The sequence below is a fragment of the Gymnoscopelus braueri genome (assembly GCF_963280865.1).
Source record: "Gymnoscopelus braueri genome assembly, chromosome: 23".
Classification (NCBI taxonomy): Eukaryota; Metazoa; Chordata; class Actinopteri; order Myctophiformes; family Myctophidae; genus Gymnoscopelus; species Gymnoscopelus braueri.
In genome coordinates, this window is record NC_137625.1 from 36,830,912 (window position 1) to 36,850,911 (window position 20,000).

Sequence of the window (20,000 nt, forward strand, 5' to 3'; positions counted from 1 at the left end):
ATATCACACAGTGAACATGAGTAAAACAAATGTCCCACTGGACATAAAAATGTATGACCAGAGGGGGGATACCAAAAGCAGAGACATGGATGGATTAACAACGGATGGATGGATTAACAAGTTCAGAATGTGCCGCAATGCGACGTGTTGTGTAGCTTGTAGACCTGCCATTTTCATAAGGTTTTTATACATTTTATAAACTTGGGAAATGGGTACTTTATGAATACTTTTACTTTTGGTTCTTTAGTATATTTTGATGCCAATGCTTTGGTACTTTTACCCAAGTAGAATACCATCCCCTCCCAGTAAATGCAACCCTGCTGACATCAATTCTACCTGGAGCTACGAAAGCACTGCCTGCCATCCATCCATCCATCCATCCATCCATCCATCCATCCATCCATCAGGCAGCAGAGGAATCCGTAGGGTCCCCCAGACGAAGACATCGAGACTGCTTTGACAACAGTACACCAGAAATCCACAGCCTCCTCCAATCAAAGCACAAGGCCCCCAATGCTCACCTATCAAATCCACGACCCATCAAGCTGAATACTCACCGCTGTCAGGACCGAAGCCCCAGCGCACCCCCGAGATCCAACTCTAACCCATTAAGACCTGAGGCCGATTCTACAAATACCTTCTAAATCATTAGTTCTCAAACTTTTTCAAAATTCAAAAATATTCAAGAACACTTTTTTCTAAAATGTTAAAAAATACCAGATTTACAAGCTTGTATAACTGCTATTTTTGAATAGCCAACGCTAAAATCTATAATGACACAGACCTAATGCTCGACCGGTTATCTAAACCTGAGCCAAGGCCCTCTGCAATGGTGTCCAAGCAGAACTTAAACCGAGATGTTCAGCCCAAGTGGTTCACAAGGTAAAGTAGTGCCATGGGGGTGAAAGAGAATCAGAAGGGCTCTGTAGTTGCCGGAGTATATAGGTTGTAAGGCCAGATACCCTGGCTAGTACATGGTAAGCTCCTGGTGAGAGGTTTGAGGATACGCTTTCTGGGTTTTAATGGGCTACGTTGTACTTCCCCTAGCAAGCCATCAAGGACCTCAAAAACAACAACAAAAAACACAGCGGAATCCAAGCTAGTGGCGTTCAGCAAATTCAGCAAAAGCTATAAGACGTGGCAAGGTTACCTGAAAGCAAAGGACAGGAAAACAACATTTTCAACACAGCATTCAGAGGCAGCTGAACCATCTATATCAGGGGTCTTCAACAGGGGGTCCGGGACCACTAGGGGGTCCTCAGAGTTACTACAGGGGGTCCGCCAAATCTTTGTGTGATATGATTTGATTTTTTTTACCTTAACCACTTGCATCCCTTTTTCTGAGGAAAACTTTAGCCAAAAAATAGCAGATCTACAAGCTCACAACGACTCACGCTGCGAGGCGTTGTAGATCTGCTATTTTTTGGCAAAGCGGTTTGGTGTAGAGCGAAAACAGAGCAGACCAAGTAAACTTAAAAAGTTTCATCTGAAACACAATTTTATACAATATAGAGGAGGTCCCTGCTTCATCTCTCACTCAGCTGGGGGTCTTTGGCCTGAAAAACGCCTGATCTATATAACACACCACGCCATGTTGTGGAACTGAAGTTATACTCACTTTCTTATCTCAGTTATGGATTTTACAAAACTTTAACTTTAAATACACTAGAGGTGTGCATAAATGGCTTGAGACAACTAAAGCATCCGAATACGGTCTCGCCCTTCACAAAGATCTCTTCTCTGTTCTGTAGGCTACAGACAATGTGCAAATCAATAACTGACCTTTCTCTCCGATAGTCACAACTCAGCACCATGGACAGCGTTAGGGTCAGAGAGCAGGAGAGAAAATACGCTCTTTTGTTCGCATCGTGGGCATTTTACGGAAAACACACACACACACACACACACACACACACACACACACACACACACACACACACACACACACACACACACACACACACACACACACACACACACACACACACACACACACACACACACATTTCAGCCAATCAGGAGGAGAGAGTACCCATTAACAGCTTCAATGTTATAGTGCTCCAGTTCCAATTGTGTCTGCTTATCTCTTTGTGTCATCACATTCAATTGCACCTGTTCATCCTGTATCCTGTGTGAGTTCTCTCTCCTAATCCTTCCTATATGAAAATAGTCACACCAGGGAGGGACCAATACAGGGTCCCAAGGGGCCGGGGGCCACAGGCATTGCTCCAATCATCACCAAACATGGCACAAATGTTGTTCAGGGATGCCATGACAATTAAGTCACAAAAAAAAAAAAAAAAAACATTGCACACATGTTGGGCACTACTGCAGTGTTATAGCAGTTTCTAACATTTCAAATGGCCTTAACCATTGCTCTGATCAGTGCAATATAGATAGATTTGAAGGCCGGCCTGAAGATCTAGTTGGATAAAATTGGCTGATCCTGACCTGAAAATGCTTAAAGAGCCGGAGAGACGGGGAGACCAATGTTACTGAAAAATACTCTATAGCAATGAGTACTATCACAGTATATAGCTAACCTATTTAACACTTATTTTAATAAAGTAAAATCATCTATTTGACTCATTTCATCCAGACTATGCAACAATATCACACAAATTGTTGTTGGGTTAATTGCAGTTGGTATTCATTGCAGGTTCTCAGTAGTGTTGTGTTGACTGGTCTGGTCTATCAGTTGTGAAAGTGTATACATAATGTTTTAATTAGGAGAGTATTAGTCTTTTTTTTCAAATGCTTCCGTCGTACAGTCAGGAGCACGGAAGTGCTGAAAACGTCAATTTGTCCTACTATAAATCACATTATTCAAAGCATACATAGCTCGCTGATTAGCAGTGGTGGAAAAAGTGCTCAAATGTTTTACTTAAGTAAAAGTATCAATACTGCAATGTAGAAGTACTCTGTTACAGGTAAAAGTCGCGAATTAAAAATATACTTTGAGTAACAGTACAAAAGTATTGGTAGCAAAATGTACTTAAAGTACCAAACGTAAAAGTACTAACATTTTGACATACAGAGCTTCCTTTCTTGGCTATCGGGAGGCGTAGTTCCAGACTCTATGTAGCATTCAGAGACTGTGGAATAGTTGTCTGACTATTCGTTAGAGACTAGGAGAGTTCAAACTAGAACAGGACGCAGGACCACTGGGCCTCCCTCTTGATTCCAACCGAGGTGTGTACTGTACACAGGGTGAAGGGTTAATGGTTTGTTTGTAGTATAGAGCATTTAAGCTGTTATGACATTGTAAATTATTGTTTATTGCCTTATAGTGGCTTTATCTTTTCTGTTGCTTTGAACCCTCTAAAGCAGTTAGTGTTACTTTCTATGAATGAATGCTCCAATACAAATTAATTGCAAATCCAGAAAGTAATACTTGGGATTTGTGACCCAGGGAACGGTTTCCTCTCAATCTCACACACACACACACACACACGCGCACACCCACACACACACACACACACACACACACACACACACACACACACACACACACAACACACACACACACACACACACACACACACACACACACACACACACACACACACACACACACACACACACTCTTCAGGGCCAGTCTTCACTTTTCAATAAAATAACCATACCAGACAATAATTTACTGGTACCTGGACCCCAATGGACCTCTGGTGTCCCAGAGGACGTGGTCCATGTCTCCAGCTCTCCTATTAACCCTCCACTCATCTAGTCTGTCGCAATAAAGACAAGACAGCCCAGACTCTCCCCCCTTTTTTCTTCATTTACAGCTGTCCCAAAGTCTCCAATGAACGCTGAAACGCATTGGCCCCCTTTTTAATGCTCTTAAAAAGGAAACAACGGTGCAATAACAAGGATATTATTTTAATTTCAAAGAGGAGAGATTCTTTGTCCTCTCGGGCAGATTCCATTGGAATAAGATAAATAAAATAAAAACATTAATAAAAAAAGAAACACCCTCCAGTCTCTACTTTGATGTCTGGTCATGCATAACCCAGTAGCTACAGTCTCTCTCTCTCTCCTCTCTCTCTCTCTCTCTCTCTCTCTCTCTCTCTCTCTCTCTCTCTCTCTCTCTCTCTCGCTGTCTCGCAGCTCTCTCTCTCTCTCTCTCTCTCATCTCTCTCTCTCTCTCTCTCTCTCTCTCTCTCTTCTCTCGCTGTCTCGCTGTCTCGCAGCTCTCTCTCTCTCTCTCTCTCTCTCCTCTCTCTCTCTCTCTCTCTGTCTCTGTCTCGCAGCTCTCGCTGTCTGTCTGTCTCTCTCTCTCTCTCCCCCCTCCATTATTTGGCTCGGTTGCTACAGTAGGTTTTAAATCACTAGAGAACCCAAACTAGGTCACAGCTGTCGCGCAGACGTGTCAGGGGTCCCAAATTGGGAGCGGGTGGCATCAAAAGTTGAACGCGTGGCTGATCATTAAATCATGATCCCTCACTGGAGAGGAGCGGGTGTCAGTCTTGTCACCTAGTATGTCCTCGGTGCGGTTTTGTCACCGAATCACTTGAAAAGCCAAAAGGGCTCGTTAACCTGTTAAAACCGGGAAAGCATCTGTGTCATTTTAGATTTTAACTATATATAGGCATGTAGCAACATGTGTTTTTCAGAAAATTTAGAACAGTAGTTCTAAAAAATAACAGATCTACAAGCTCACAGCGCGTCACTTTGTACTTTTTTTTAAACACAAATCTTCTCTTCTGGGGGTCCCTGGCACAAACTCTGTTCAGGTGAAAATACATCAATTTGAGGGTCCTCAGCACGAAAAAGTTTGAGAACCACTGATTTAGGAAGGCATTTGTAGAATCGGCCTCAGGTCTTAATGGGTTAATACATTTATGAGAGACGACGAGCGTCAAGGCTGAAGCTGTAAGAGGTTTTATTTGTCACATACGTGTTGAGGTGCGCGCAGTGGGGGACGAGTGGCAGATTGGATCACAGGCATAAAATGTTTAAACAAGTCTTCTAATGATCCACTGGAGAAGTCTTTCTGCCGTGTTCTGTCCCTACAAGACCCGCAGTTCCCATTTCCTTTGGCACGGTGTTAAAAAGTCTAAAGGGGTGGTTCCCAAACTGGGGGTCGGGACCCCCAGGGGGTTCGGGACTCCCAAGGGGATCCCCAAATTATTTTGGGGGGGTCCCAGATGAAAAGCTTAATGTGCAACATTGTTTTCTCACTCGACAGTAGACAAACCAACATACAGTATAAGTGAATATACTGTACATAAAGGACTTTAAGACCTATGTAATACCAAATTGGACAAATTGTCAAAAATGACCTAAGAAAGAGGCAAACATTGTGAAAATAGCCGATCTACAAGCTCACAACGCCTCGCAGTGTGAGCTTGTAGTTCGGCTATTTTCACAATGTTTATCTGTGGAACCGAGTCAAACTAACTGTAATTTGTCTACAATTCTTGTCAGGGTGGGGGGTCCCAGTTCATATATGATTATTTTGGGCGGTCGCGGCCTGAAAAGTTTGGAAACCCTTGGTCTAAAGGGCTTCTTCACACGTAGACTGCCCCAACGCTCCTGATTTCGTGTATAGAGGGGCGGGTGTAAAGAGCCGGCGAGAGACTGCGGCTGATCCCATTGGTTCACCGATCTGTCCGTCAACCCCCGCCCCGTTAACACAACATTACAAGCGACGCCCACTGCACTCTGGTTGGTTGGGAAGTGAAACACTTCCTTATACCGAGTACACCGACGCGCTGGGCCAGGCTTTTATTTTTTAGCAACACTAAACAATAAAAGCCTGGAGATCGAGGCTACTTCACACGTGACCTGACACTATACAGTACGCCGTGCGCACCCTGCTGCTCGAGTCCTTACAAATACCAAGAAAGTGGCGCATATCACTCCAGTTCTTAAATCCTTACACTGGCTCCCTGTGTGTCAAATGATTGATTTCAAAATACTACTGTTGGTCTATTTGAATGGTTCAGGGACTAAATACATTTCTGATCTTGTACAATATCATGAACCATCCAGACCTCTCAGGTCATCGGGGATAAATGTCTGCTTTCTGTTCCTAAAACCAAAAGTGAACGAGGGGAAGTAGCATTTAGTTTGTATGCACCACATTATCTGGAACAAACTCTCGGAAAATTGCAGGTCTGCTGCCACTCTTATTTATTTTAAAACGCAAATAAAGACCTTTCTGTTTGCCGCTGCCTTTGATTGAGTTACTTTTCTTCTTTTCTTTTTCATTATCTTCTGCACTGTAACTGTTATGTTTTACTCCTTCTTTTGTTGTATGCATCCTAATGTCATTGTATAATTGTGTTTCCTTTGCTTGATGTTCTGTGTAAAAGCACATTGAATTGCCTTGTTGTTGAAATGTGCTGTACAAATACAACTGCCTTGCCTTGCCTTCTTGGATCTGTGGGGTTGAGCTGGGCTTGTCATGTGAATAGAGGCAGGCGTTTCTATATAGAACAGCGGTTCTCAAGCTGTGGGGGATATTGCAAGTGGGCCCTCGAATAATTGGCAAAACACTAACATTTGAATGATAATATAACATTAACACATTGAGTGACATAACCGTAGATCTACGTGTGTTCAAATTGTTTTATTTTTTTATGTTTTCTCCACATGGGGCGCTCTAACGCAACTTAGGAATGATCCACGGACCCTGTAAAATGGAATGGACGGATGGGAATCCAGTCCAAAAAACGTACCTCTCCAATTATATGATCTGGAGAAAAAGGTCCCTATCTCCATATCTTTTTACAGTGGTGAAAACGAGCAATATTCGACCAGTCGATAGTCGGGACCCTCGACCATCGCGCACGCACCCTTTGTTTACATCCGCGTCCTCGTCGTGGCGTCTACAGCTCTAAACAGATCAGTGTACACGGTAAGAATAAGCGCTGGCACTGGATGTACCCTGTTTTAAAAACCTCTGTTACTAAATGTGTTTATATTAAAATATAGCCTATATACATTATGTAAAAGAGCTGCTTTTTTCTTTAAAAACTGTTTACCAGTGATGGGTAATCCAAGCCAGTAAAAACATGCAGGCTTTCTATTCCTCGAAAGTCAGCATGCTATAATAGAAGCCATTGATCTCACGTTAATAATAATAATAATTTAAGAAAAAATGTCATCACTGGTAGGCAGGTTTCTAAAGTGTCCACAGCCCTCCCATGAGACACATACCAAGCGGACAAAAATGGTACCATATTATAATGAGCATTAGGACCAATTACATAAAGATAGGTTGAAAATGGGTGAAGTGGTCTTTTAATGCCCATAGTTTAAACTTAACTAACTAGAGGAAAACTGGATCTCAGAAGTATAACATTTAACCCCCCCCCCCCCCCTCCAGTGATTCAGTATGGCATTTCTGCTTTGGCAACCCCTTCGCCGTTACAATATTCTGCTTTGAAAACTCTAAAAGAATACCATAGGTAGCTGATGCTACGCATGAATGATGAACAATATAACAAACAAATAAGACATGGACTGAAAGCTGATTTGTTTTAAACGGTGGCCATAACATTCAAGTGAATCCAGTTTTGATACCATTGTGTTCAAAATATCCCTTTATTCAATTGTATTTAGCTTTCTATTCAAAAACAGTTGTGCTAGTCAAGTGTTTCATTTATTTTGATTTAAAAAGGTACGGATCATTAAGTTAACACAGAGTCTCTCTCTCTCTCTCTCTCTCTCTCTCTCTCTCTCTCTCTCTCTCTCTCTCTCTCTCTCCTCTCTCTCTCTCTCTCTCTCTCTCTCTCTCTCTCAGACAGACACACAGACAGACAATGAGTGAGTCATTATGCATGTATTAAGTGTCCTCATCTGTCATGTGGTCTGACTAATCAACTCCTGAGTGGATACTCACACTATGCACTACACACTGCCTGAGGGGTGTGTGTGTGTGTGTGTGTGTGTGTGTGTGTGTGTGTGTGTGTGTGTGTGTGTGTGTGTGTGTGTGTGTGTGTGTGTGTGTGTGTGTGTGTGTGTGTGCGCGTGTGCGTGCGTGTGCATGTATTGTAATGAAGCAAGAGGAAAGAGAGCGAGAGCATGAAAGGAATGAAATCCTGTATGCATTGAAGTGAGAAACCGATTACAAGAGAAAGGGTGGCATTTTGTGTCTGTGTCAGAGGGAGAAGGCGCGACAAATTTGATATTGTGTGTGTGTGTGTGTGTGTGTGTGTGTGTGTGTGTGTGTGCGTGTGCGTGTGCGTGTGCGTGTGCGTGTGCGTGTGCGTGTGCGCGTGCGTGTGCGTGTGCGTGTGTTTCTACAGCATGCATATCATGGACCCGTGACCTGCAGTCAAACTATAATATGACTTGAAAGTGACCTTATAATAGCTATAAACCAAATGTCAATGCTTCCTATGACCCTATATGTCACAGCTTCGCTCAATGTAATCAGACAATGCAACAGTGTGCCTCCATGTTCTGCAGTCGATTTACAATTGTTAGCGTGTATATATATGTGTGTCACGGCGCATCCAGTGCTGGCAATCCGCTGTTGATTGGGAGGTGCCAAGTACTGCAGAGTACAGGGGTTTGTTCCTGTTTTATCTGGTAGTTTTTCTAATTGTAAATGTGTGAATTAAGTGGTGCCGGAAACATGGAAATGAAATAAAAATAATTGATGTGATTGTAGATGACTTATGGGACATAGTTTGCCTTGTTTAAGTTCATGGATACAAATTACTGTGAGTATTCTTGGTATGGCCCACCTGCTTTAAAATGGTGGCTGGTGATGGTTCAGTTTGGGCAGGCTCGTGGACAGCCAGAGGAAGAGAGCTGCTGGGGCACTTCATAGAAGGGTGTAGCCCATATAACTGCCCACAAAGTTAACTGCCTACAAAATTCGGAAACTTAATTTCGGTCGATTATTTCTCCCCTTAAATAATACCAATTGGTATTGTGTTTTATGTCATTTTTATCGTTGATTTGTCAACTTTACAACAAGGTATAACTTGTAAGGATCGTGCAATCGTGGAATGAGTAACACAGCTAAACATGTAGGTAGCGCCTCCAAAACATTTGCCCAAATCTCCCAATATGTTTATGTTGGTAACCACTCTTGTTTTTAGCGACCTGTCAGCACACACCTGCTGAAAGGTGTGTGCCAGTCACAGGTGTGTGACTCGCAACTGAGCATGGGTCTTGCAACTTTGTTGAGTTTGTGTATGCTCCAAGCAGCAACACTGCCCCCATGGAAAGATGCCATGTTTGTGCCTTCAGGATAAGGCCTGTGCAATAGGGCAAGTGACGCTGGTGTTCCGTTACGCATTATTTGGTGTCAGCCATGGTACCATTTGCAGGCAGGTGTGTGCCAGTACTGGCACCTGAGCATGGGTCCTGCAACTTTGACATCTGTCTTTGGTAATGTTGTGCAAATCTTGCCTGTAAATCTCTGGAAGAAAAAGATGGTTCCTCAGTGAAGCAAGGGTGAGGAACCGGTCTTCTTCGGTTGTTGTCTTCCTTTGACTTCACCAGTCTCACAGAACTTGGTCCTAAGTTTGGAAATGGCACCAGGGCTGACACCAAATAATGCTGCCACTCTGCGTAACGGAACACCAGCTTCCACTTGCCCTATTGCACAGGCATTATCCTGAAGGGATAAACACGGCATCTTTCCATGGGGGCAGTGTTACTGCTTGGTGGAGCATACATAAACTCAAAGTTGCAGAACCCATGCTCAGGTGCCAGTCACACACCTGAGCATGTTTCCCAACTTTTTGTGGGCAGTTTTAATGGTTACCTAAGTTGCTGTTCGTTACAAAAGTACAATTTTGACGTGCCTATTTTTTGGACAGTCCGTCACTGTAAATATTATTGCACTGCCAGGTTGGTGTTTGGAGAGGTTTGGTAAATAAAAAAAACAACAAAAAGCATGGTCTAATTCTTGGAGCCTTGGCCGTCCGGTCAACCTTTAAAATATATATATAGTCAAAGTCCCTCATGCATGACTCAGATTCTCACCTTATAATATATTAAGGGAGATGCCAGCCAGTCTCCTCTGGCGGCCAACTCATTTTGGCCGCTTGTGTCCACAATCTCATTCTTTCGGTCATGACCCAACCCACATTTCATCACTCACTCACTCACTCAGGAGTGTTCCTGAAAAACAGATTTTGTTCTCAGTGAACCTACCCTGTGTAAATAAAGGTCATAATAATAATAATAATAATAATAATAATAATAATAATTAAAACAAAACAAAACAAAACAAAACAAAACAAATAATAATAATAATAATAATAATAATAATAATAATAATAATAATAATAATTAGTATTGTGATGACCCATCCTATTTGTGTTGCTGTGATTCTAATTGTGTTCTGTTTCTGTGTAGGAGGAGGGGACCAGCCTGCAGGGGTGTGCCTAGACGACGAGGCACACCTGACTCCAATCACCTGCTGGAGTATTTAAGCAGGCTGGTCAGAGCCATTCTGTCTCTCTCTCCTACACAGGAAACATTGTTTGTTTTTGGTTCTGTTTGAGTTTAGGTTTACTTTGTTCTGCACCTTGCACATACACTACATTTTCACACATCCATACATGCACCACACTACTGATACTACTGACTATCCACACCCCACGCTAATTAAGTATTAAGTTCTGTTTATATTAGTTATTAATAAATACATTTAAAGTTAACTCTGTGTGTCGTCTCCCATGTTTGTCATGATGTGATTCAGTTCATGACAAGATGGGGGCTCGTCCGGGATCTGAACCCGGGACCTCTCGCACCCAAAGCGGGAATCATACCCCTAGACCAAACGTGGACCAAGTGGGTTCTGCCAAATTTGTGAGTAAATTTGACTTGCTTAAAGGATACTGGCAGGTCCCACTGACCCCTAGGGCTCAGGAGATAAGTGCTTTTATAACCCCTACCGGTCTGTACTCCTATAAGGTAATGCCCTTTGGTTTACGAAACGCTCCGGCCACATTCCAACGGCTGATGAACCTGGTGGTGTCAGGTCTGTCGGGTTGTGCGGTGTATCTTGATGACGTGGTCATTTTTAGTGACTCTTGGGAGGAACATGTTCAGAGGACGCGTGCACTGTTTGACCGGCTGGTGTGGGCACGTTTGACTGTAAACTTGGCTAAGTGTGAATTTGCCAGAGCTACTGTTACATACTTAGGCAAGGTTGTGGGTCAGGGACAAGTGCGCACGGTTGAGGCAAAAGTGGTGGCCATCAAGAAATTTCCAATTCCATTAACAAAAAAAGATTTAATGCGTTATTTGGGAATGATAGGATATTACAGAAGTTTCTGTAGAAACTTTTCATCAGTTGTAGCACCTCTTACTGATCTTCTGAAGGCTAAAGTAAAGTTTATTTGGTCAGATAAGGCTCAGTGTGCTTTTGAAAATGTAAAAGCTCTTCTGTGTTCTTCACCTGTTCTGGCAGCACCTCAGTTTGACAAATGCTTTTTGTTGCAGGTAGATGCCAGTTATGTGGGGGCAGGAGCGGTTTTGTTACAAGCGGATGACAGTGGGGTGGAGAAACCATTAGGTTTTTTTTCAAAAAAATTCAATTCCTATCAGGTAAACTATTCGGTCATCGAGAAAGAAGCCTTGGCCTTAGTTTGGGGATTGCAGCATTTTGATGTGTATATCAGCACTGGGAGTCCTCTGGTGGTATACACGGATCATAATCCCCTTACCTTTCTGCGTTCCTTACAAAACCCAAATCAGCGTTTGATGAGGTGGGCATTATTTTTGCAGCCATACAATTTGGACATTCGGCATATAAAAGGCCATGAAAATGTAATTGCTGATGCCCTTTCACGTGCATTCTAGTGTAAGGCTCTGAGTTAGTTACAGTTAACCTATATTTTTGTGCCTGTATCCGTCTATTTACTCTGTCACTCATCACTCTTAATACTGTTTCTACAGGTGACTGAGGGGGTGAGCTGGTGGGTGGGATGGATGGGTCAGGTATTAGGATGATTGATGAGAACTGTAAAGTGGAATTAAAGGTTACGGAGTACCTGGTTGGTCTCCTATCTTATGGGGGGGGGGTGTGATGACCCATCCTATTTGTGTTGCTGTGATTCTAATTGTGTTCTGTTTCTGTGTAGGAGGAGGGGACCAGCCTGCAGGGGTGTGCCTAGACGACGAGGCACACCTGACTCCAATCACCTGCTGGAGTATTTAAGCAGGCTGGTCAGAGCCATTCTGTCTCTCTCTCCTACACAGGAAACATTGTTTGTTTTTGGTTCTGTTTGAGTTTAGGTTTACTTTGTTCTGCACCTTGCACATACACTACATTTTCACACATCCATACATGCACCACACTACTGATACTACTGACTATCCACACCCCACGCTAATTAAGTATTAAGTTCTGTTTATATTAGTTATTAATAAATACATTTAAAGTTAACTCTGTGTGTCGTCTCCCATGTTTGTCATGATGTGATTCAGTTCATGACAGTATAACGATCAAATCAAACAACTGGTTAGGAAATGGTTCAAATTGATTTCCCTAAACCACATAACACCCAACATTCCCATTCTGTGGCGAACATTCAGTAATGCATTGTGAGCATGTAGATCGCTTTGCTTGAGATTTGGTGTAGAGGGAATAAAAATAGGGAAAAAAAGGTGCAACGGTGCTCACATCTGAGCTTGTATGTAGATCGACTATTTTCGGTTAATGTTCCCCCAAGAATACAGATGCTGGGGTTGAAGTGGTTAATTGCCTGTCACACAAAGATTTGGCTGTGGTAACTCGGTCCTCCTGTTGAAGATCTATGGTCTAGTACAGTAGCTAAATAAGCCCATTACTCAGCCCATAACTTCCTGTGCCTCTTTCCTATGAGTTATGCATTCCTTAATTCTAACAACAACAAAGGTCTTGCCCCCATACTTATCTTAATTCACCACTACTAAATCATGATATAATAATATTAAAACAAGAGCTTACTTACAAAAAGATAAATAGATGAAAAGAGTTGGGATACTGTAGGCACATTCCCACAATTCTTAATACAACCTGTACTGGAGCCAAAAAAAAAAAAAAACTCAAAGTAAAGAAAGCTAATGTCCACACACTGTATAATGCTGTGTGCTTTAATAGCCTCTATTCAAACAAACAATATTTGGCCGAAGGTGAAATAGGGCCCAATAAATCACGGACAACATTAAACTGTGTGCTGACATTACTTTTCTTTACTGGCTCTAATAATAGCCTGACTGTAATTAAGGTCTGATTCTCTCTGTATGAGGTAAATAAAGGCCCTGACTGCTATTAGAGCGTTTATGGTACATTAAAATGGTGAAATAAAAATGGTAAATGGCACATTTATACAGCGCCTTCATCCACAATGTGCATTACATTCACCCATTTCACACACCGATGGCGGAGGTAACCATGCAAGGCACCAAACTGAATATATATTTTCAGCGAACATTTGTAAAACATTTGTAAAATATGTTGTTCCAGGGAACCCCCAGCAAAGACTTGAGTTACAAATGTTGGCTTTAAGAATATATATATTCAATGATTTGCACACATTGTCAAATTTTTTTCCTCAAAAATAGCAGATCTACAAGCTTATTTTTGTATAGCCAAAGAAATCCAAAGTGACACAGAATAGATGCATTCCCCTATTGAATGGGTTAAGTGGTCAGATGGGTGGGCCGTGTAGATTTTCGGAGCATGTTTTATTTTATCGATCAATCAATCGATTGTGTTCCACCTTGGATCAGCGTAGTTTACTTTAAGTTCTTATTTATTGGTATCACAAACCATAGTGTTTTTGCCAATTATTTGCAATATATCCTCCCGGCCCACAGGTTGAGCACCAGTGATATACAACAATAACGAGCGAAAGCAGCGACTGCGCAACAGTTATGCACACTCATTAAACACTCTAATACCATCCAGCCATCCATCTTTAACTGCTTATCCAAAGTCGGGTCGCAGAGGGTCGCAGTTCCACCAGGGGGACCCCTCACTTCCCTTTCCCTGAGATGTTAGCCATCTCTGACTGGGGGATCCCGCGAGGCATTCCCAGGCCAGCGTGGAGATATAGTCCCTCCACCAAAGCTACGGTTTGCCCCATGGCCTCCTCCCAGCTCGAGTTGCGTGGAGGGGGGGTTGGGCAAATATTCAAATCATATATGCCCAAATCACCACTGCTTGCACCAGCTCAGTAGCCTTGTGGTTAGAGTATCCGCCCTGAGGCTGGGAGGTCAGGGTTCGAATCCCCAGTCTGAGTCACACCAAAGACTCTAAAAGAAATTGGAGCCAGTGCCTCCCTGCTTAGCATTTAGCAGCAAAGGTTGGATTAGGGGTAATAGAGTTATAGGACGGACTGCCCCGTCCCCAGCTATTCATTTCAATGAAAGTTGCTCACTCAGAGTTTTAAACACTCGGAAAAACGCTCTACTTCCGCATTTTTCTTGATTTCAGCACAAAATTTTTGTTCCCAAATGCGGAAGGGTTTCAAACGGTAGAAGCATGTGCAGTGGCGTTTTAAATGCGGACGTATTGCAATCCCAGATTTGACCACCAGGCGACGGCAGCTTCACTGTTCTACCGTGGTTCTGGGGGCTTGTAAGTCCCTGTGACATACTCTCGTCATGTCCAGGATACGTACAGTACTTGTACATCAAGCTGCCTCACACTACAGAAACAGGGGATAGCCATCTGCCGTACAGGCCTCATGCACGATCTCATTCTACCCTCCCTCAAGAAAAAGCAGCAATCAGTTCAAATTCTTTGAGAAATTGCTCAACCCGGGTAATTGATAATGACTGCGGGGGAAAATAAACTATGCCAGTTTGAAACGCATAAATGTTTCTGTCACTGAGAACTTGGATTCAAACATAAACAGGCTATTACACTGAGACTAAAAATAGCAAACAAAACATAACATTTGTCATTCTTTCTACACATATCTTTCCACAAAATCATCCCACTCTCCCTGAGTATCTGTGTACACTGTTGAATAATATATACATGTATTTGTATAACACATATTTAATGCTTACTATTACACACAACATATATTATCTCTCTCTCTCTCTCTCTCTCTCTCTCTCTCTCTCTCTCTCTCTCTCTCTCTCTCTCTCTCTCTCTCTCTCTCTCTCTCGCTCTCTCTCTCCCCCCCCCACCTCTTTTTTCAGTCCAGAAGACACCACACAAAGCTGTGATTTGTGGTTCTGGTTTCTGAAAACATGTACTTATACAGTACGGTATATATATATTATGTATAAAACACTGCTTGCTCCTCCAGTAGGGAGAGAACTGTCACTGTGTTGACTCCCTGCACATGTAAATTGGATCAAAACCAATACTGCAGGTGTCAAATGTTTAAATTGTCTCAAAAGTTAGAATTCCATGACAGCGCCTATATTGTAGAGTCATACTCACTTTCTCACGTCAAGGTTCCTTTTCATAAATACCTTACCTACAGTGGACTTTGTGTAAAGTTGCTCGGCATCATTGTTATGCACACACAGTCTTTGTATAGCACATATGGGCCCAGGACTTCTACTTTTTGTTTCTGAGAGCCGGACACTTCAACTTCACATTCTGTTGGATTTTCCAAACGTTGTGCCTTAACTACTTAATCCCTATAGGCTTAATTACCTAGACCTGAGTTGTCTCTGTAATTGGACTGTCAACACCACTGTTTCCCAAACAATTTTTATGGGTCACAACGCAAGTAAAATACCTTATTTTCTGCGTTACCTACATTAAAATACATTACCTACATTAAATACATACATTATTTCAAAAGATTTAAAAGGGTTCAAACATAAAAATCTCAACTTTTCATCTATTGAAAACAAGTGTAAAACTATTCTAATTCCAACATTTTTCATAAATAGAATTTTTGTAAAATAAAATCAAAGTTTAAGAAGTAGTGAGAATAGCAAATCTATAAGCTTCGCGCCGCGCTGTGAGCTTGTAGATCTGCTACGTTCACTAGATTGGGTCCCGGGTAAACGTCTAATTTCTCTTTTGGGTCTTGGGCTAAAAGGTTTAAGAACAATTGTTCTACACCAAATCTCTTTACCAAAAATAGCCACTCCACAAGCTCACAACGCGTCGCAAGCGTTGTGAGCTTGTAGAGCGGCTATGTTTGGCTAATGTTACCCCCCAGAATATGGATGCTGGGGTTCAAGTGGATTGGCCAAATGAACGGAAAGGAAAAAAGGAGGGGGGTCAAAGACCTCTGTGGTACCCCAGTCAACTACAGTAAGTACACCAGTGCTGGTGCTCCGGCATCTGCCATCAAACCCCTGGAGCTTGTTCAGAAAGCTGCGGCTCGTCTGGTGTTCAACCGCCCCAAGTTCTCCCACACAACCATCCTTCTCCGCTCTCTACACTGGCTCCCCGTAGCGGCTCGCATCCAGTTCAAAACCCTGGTGCTAGCCTATAGGGCAGTGAAAGGAACAGCTCCTTCCTACCTCCGGGCTATGGTCGATGCCTACACCCCTGCCCGACCACTTCGGTCTGCCACCTCGGGGCGACTGATTGCCTCGTCACTCAAGGGTCCTTCTGGCCGATCCACACGGTCACGACTCTTTTCTGTTCTGGCCCCACAGTGGTGGAATGAACTTCCCACTGATGTTAGGACAGCAGAGTCACTGCCCATATTTCGCCGCAGGCTGAAAACTCACCTCTTCAGGAAACACTACCCTTCCTCTCTGCCTGACCTACTTGTTGTTAACTAGCTGTACGAACGCTTGTTTTCTATTGCTGTATTGTTTATTGGATTATTGGATTGTTTATTGGATCTTGTTTAGTCGATTCACTTATTTGTTTTAGCTCATGCTCATTTGATTTAGCTACTTTGTCTCATCTGTTTAAGGAAATAGGTAGCTGATATATTGCACTTTTACCTTAGCGCTAGGTATACTCTTGGTTGCTTGTTTTTGCAGATAATGCACTAAGGACTTCTGGTGATTAGTAGTTTTCGTTCCCTACCTATGTTGAATGCACTTATTGTAAGTCGCTTTGGATAAAAGCGTCTGCTAAATGACTGTAATGTAATGTAATGTAATGTACAGTATCCAGTGTACTGTAGGGTGGAAATGGTTAATGAATACACACACAGAACACATGCATACTGTACGTTCATATGCAGCATGTTTGCAAACACACACACACATGTGTGCACGCACGCACACCCACACACATACCAGCCACATCTCCCAGGATGATCAGTGGCGTCTCATTAGAATGCTGTTTACCAGCCAGTCTCCCTTCATTAATATACAGTAACTGCCATTCATTTCCATCTCATCTTGTGATCTGACTGTTTTTTTCCCCGCTCCTTTCATGTGTTTTCATGTCACTCTCTTGATCTTGTTCTTGTTTTGAATTTCTAGCACTCTGATTGTTTTCCGGAATGCACTTTTCAAATAAATATCTCTTGAGTTCTTGTCCAAGAGTCTTTTTTTGGAGAAAAAAATCATTTGAATCACATAGTCTATGTTTAGGTATTTTGGTGTGAAATATGTGCCTGCCAACAGTCCTTGTGTTTGCGTGTGTGTGTGTGCGTGTGTGTGTGTGTGTGCGTGCCAAAGCACTCACATTCAGGTGCAATCGGTTGGTCCAAGTCCCAATAACGCGGTACTCTGTAGTAGATCTGTTGGTGATCTGGTACTGGAAGATGTCGTACCTCCCCGGAGCGTCTCCGTTCTCGTTGAACACCACAGGCGTGCCCGCACTTCCTGGAAAGCAAAATAAAGGTGTTCAATCACTTAAACCCTATACTTCCACCAGGGCTCTATACTATTGTATTTTCTGTGTATTTTCTGTTTTTGCTCGACATGAAATGTAGTAGTGTATCTTCGCTACAAGCTTACAGCTCGTCACAAACGTTGCGCTTGTAGATCGGCTATTTTCCCAGCAAAAGTTTCTCCCAGCATATGGATGCTGGGATTTAAGTGGTTAAAAAGTTACAAAGATGCTCCACCCCTCAGGCTTATTAATTCAATGTGGACTATTGAGCTTCCTGGAACATGAAACAAAGAAGGACATTCAAAGAATAGGTAGAAAGATGGTCTACTCTTCAGGTAATATACACAGTAGGCTACATCTGGTGATATTATACATGTTCAAACATTTCAATCATCTGTTTTTTCAATTAAAACAAATAATTTTCAAAAAAGGTTTCAAAAATGTTAAAGGGATGCAAATAGCCAATCTACAAGCTTGCATATCGGCCATTTGCTCATTGCACGACACCTTCATACGTCAAAATATAAAATAGGGCTTAAGGGTGATATATGGCTGAATGGATGTCATTAGAATGCTATGAAGCCATGGGGAGCTTTGTAGAGGTCCAAGGATTCAGGGAGAGGCTTGGATTCCTTCCTCATTAAGAATTCTCCTTCACACCTTTCCTTGGAACATCCTGTTTTTCCTTTAAGGTCGAGGTCAAGTCGTTAGAAAGGGAAATAGGACAATTCCTTTTAATATATGGTTCTATTTGTTCTGTAAAGCACTTTGAGCTGCATTTCATGTCATGACAGGTGCTATACAAATAAAGTGTATTATTATTATTATTATTTAAGCTGGTAGTGAACTTCCTTAAACATAACAAAGACATCAAGAAGTAACAAGAAGTACTCATACAGTAACTCCCTGGTGGGGGGGGGGGTGCTGAGAGGACACTGGGATATAATGAGTTGTAATGAAGCAACTATAATATTTGTTTTTAATCAACACCGGAGTACCGCGCTTTACATTTCATAACAATAACAAACAACCTAATTATGAGTTAAAGTTGATGTAAATTCCCATTTTTGTTGAAACAAAAAGTGTATTGTTAAAAAGTTAAAGCTCTATATGTAATCACTGCTATATAGTGTTTGTTCAGTAATTGGGGTCTCCCCATTTATCCAGCCATTTAGTAAATAGAATTGACATTTTCAAGGGGTATACCCCCTTTTGTGCCCATATATGGAGCTGACTGATTTGTTGAGGTTCGACAACACTCCTATGTGTCATGAGCGTGACATGAGCACGACTTCAGATGTATATATATATATATATATATATATATATATATATATATATATATATATATATATATATATTTATATATATATATATATATATATATATATATATATATATATATATATATATATATATATATATATATATCAGAGGTCGCGTTAGTCCGATAATTTCCGGTTTCGACCGATTTTTTATGACAAAGACCGGAAAAAATAAATCTCTTCGGACATCCTGACCGGTTGATAATGACACGGCAGTTCATTAATTATCACCGCAAATCAGGCACATTTCAAATCCTCTTTGCAGGCTCTCTCTCTCTCTCTCTCTCTCTCTCTCTCTCTCTCTCTCTCTCTCTCTCTCTCTCTCTCTCTCTCTCTCTCTCTCTCTCTCGCTCGCTCGCTCGCTCGCTCGCTCGCTCTTTCTTTCTCTCTCTCTCTCTCTTAACAGCGTGCGTGTGTTTCTGGGAGAGAGATCGGTAGAAAGAAAGAGTGCGTCACACGCTGTTAATTTACACCTATTTCCTGTTAATAATAACCAGTGTAAAATGTGCTGCTTTTGGCGGTAAATGGGAGACACTTTATTGTGAAGGTACAACAGGAAGAAGAGAGTTGTTGCTGCTGTTGTTGCGTAGTTGTTGCTGCTGCTGCGTAGAGACTGTGGTCTCGGCAGTCAGACAGAGACCGCGATGAGGTTACAAGTTACATTACATAAAGTTGTGTATTTAACAGTCAGTCACACACAAGTTGTATCATTATGAGTTAGAATATGTCACAGATACTAGGCTACTACAAGGGCACTTGTGAGTAAAGTTGGCAAGTTGTCCTACAGTTTAACAACAGTGCAGGTTGAAGATGAAATATCCAACACAGATGCGTAAATACTCTCCACAACAGCTATAGGCTACTGCAACTATGGCATCGAGGTGAAACATGACGTTAATCATAATCGTGGACCTATTTTTAACTCTATGAGGTGGACACGTCAAAACGTTACCACTTTGAACTGAATAGCTCTATGAGGAGACGACAAGATT

At 42.1% G+C, this 20,000-nt stretch overlaps 1 protein-coding gene across 1 annotated transcript in view; it reads right to left on the reverse strand.

Moving 5' to 3' along the window:
- The window catches only part of grm8a (glutamate receptor, metabotropic 8a), a gene marked incomplete at its 3' end in the record, with an annotated part of 401,396 nt that overhangs the window by 42,305 nt on the left and 339,091 nt on the right, over positions 1 to 20,000 (reverse strand). Inside the window, exon 7 of the mRNA XM_080420982.1 lies at positions 17,534 to 17,673. Coding sequence (XP_080277108.1) covers positions 17,534 to 17,673 — 140 coding nt within the window. The remainder of the gene's footprint in view (positions 1 to 17,533; positions 17,674 to 20,000) is intronic.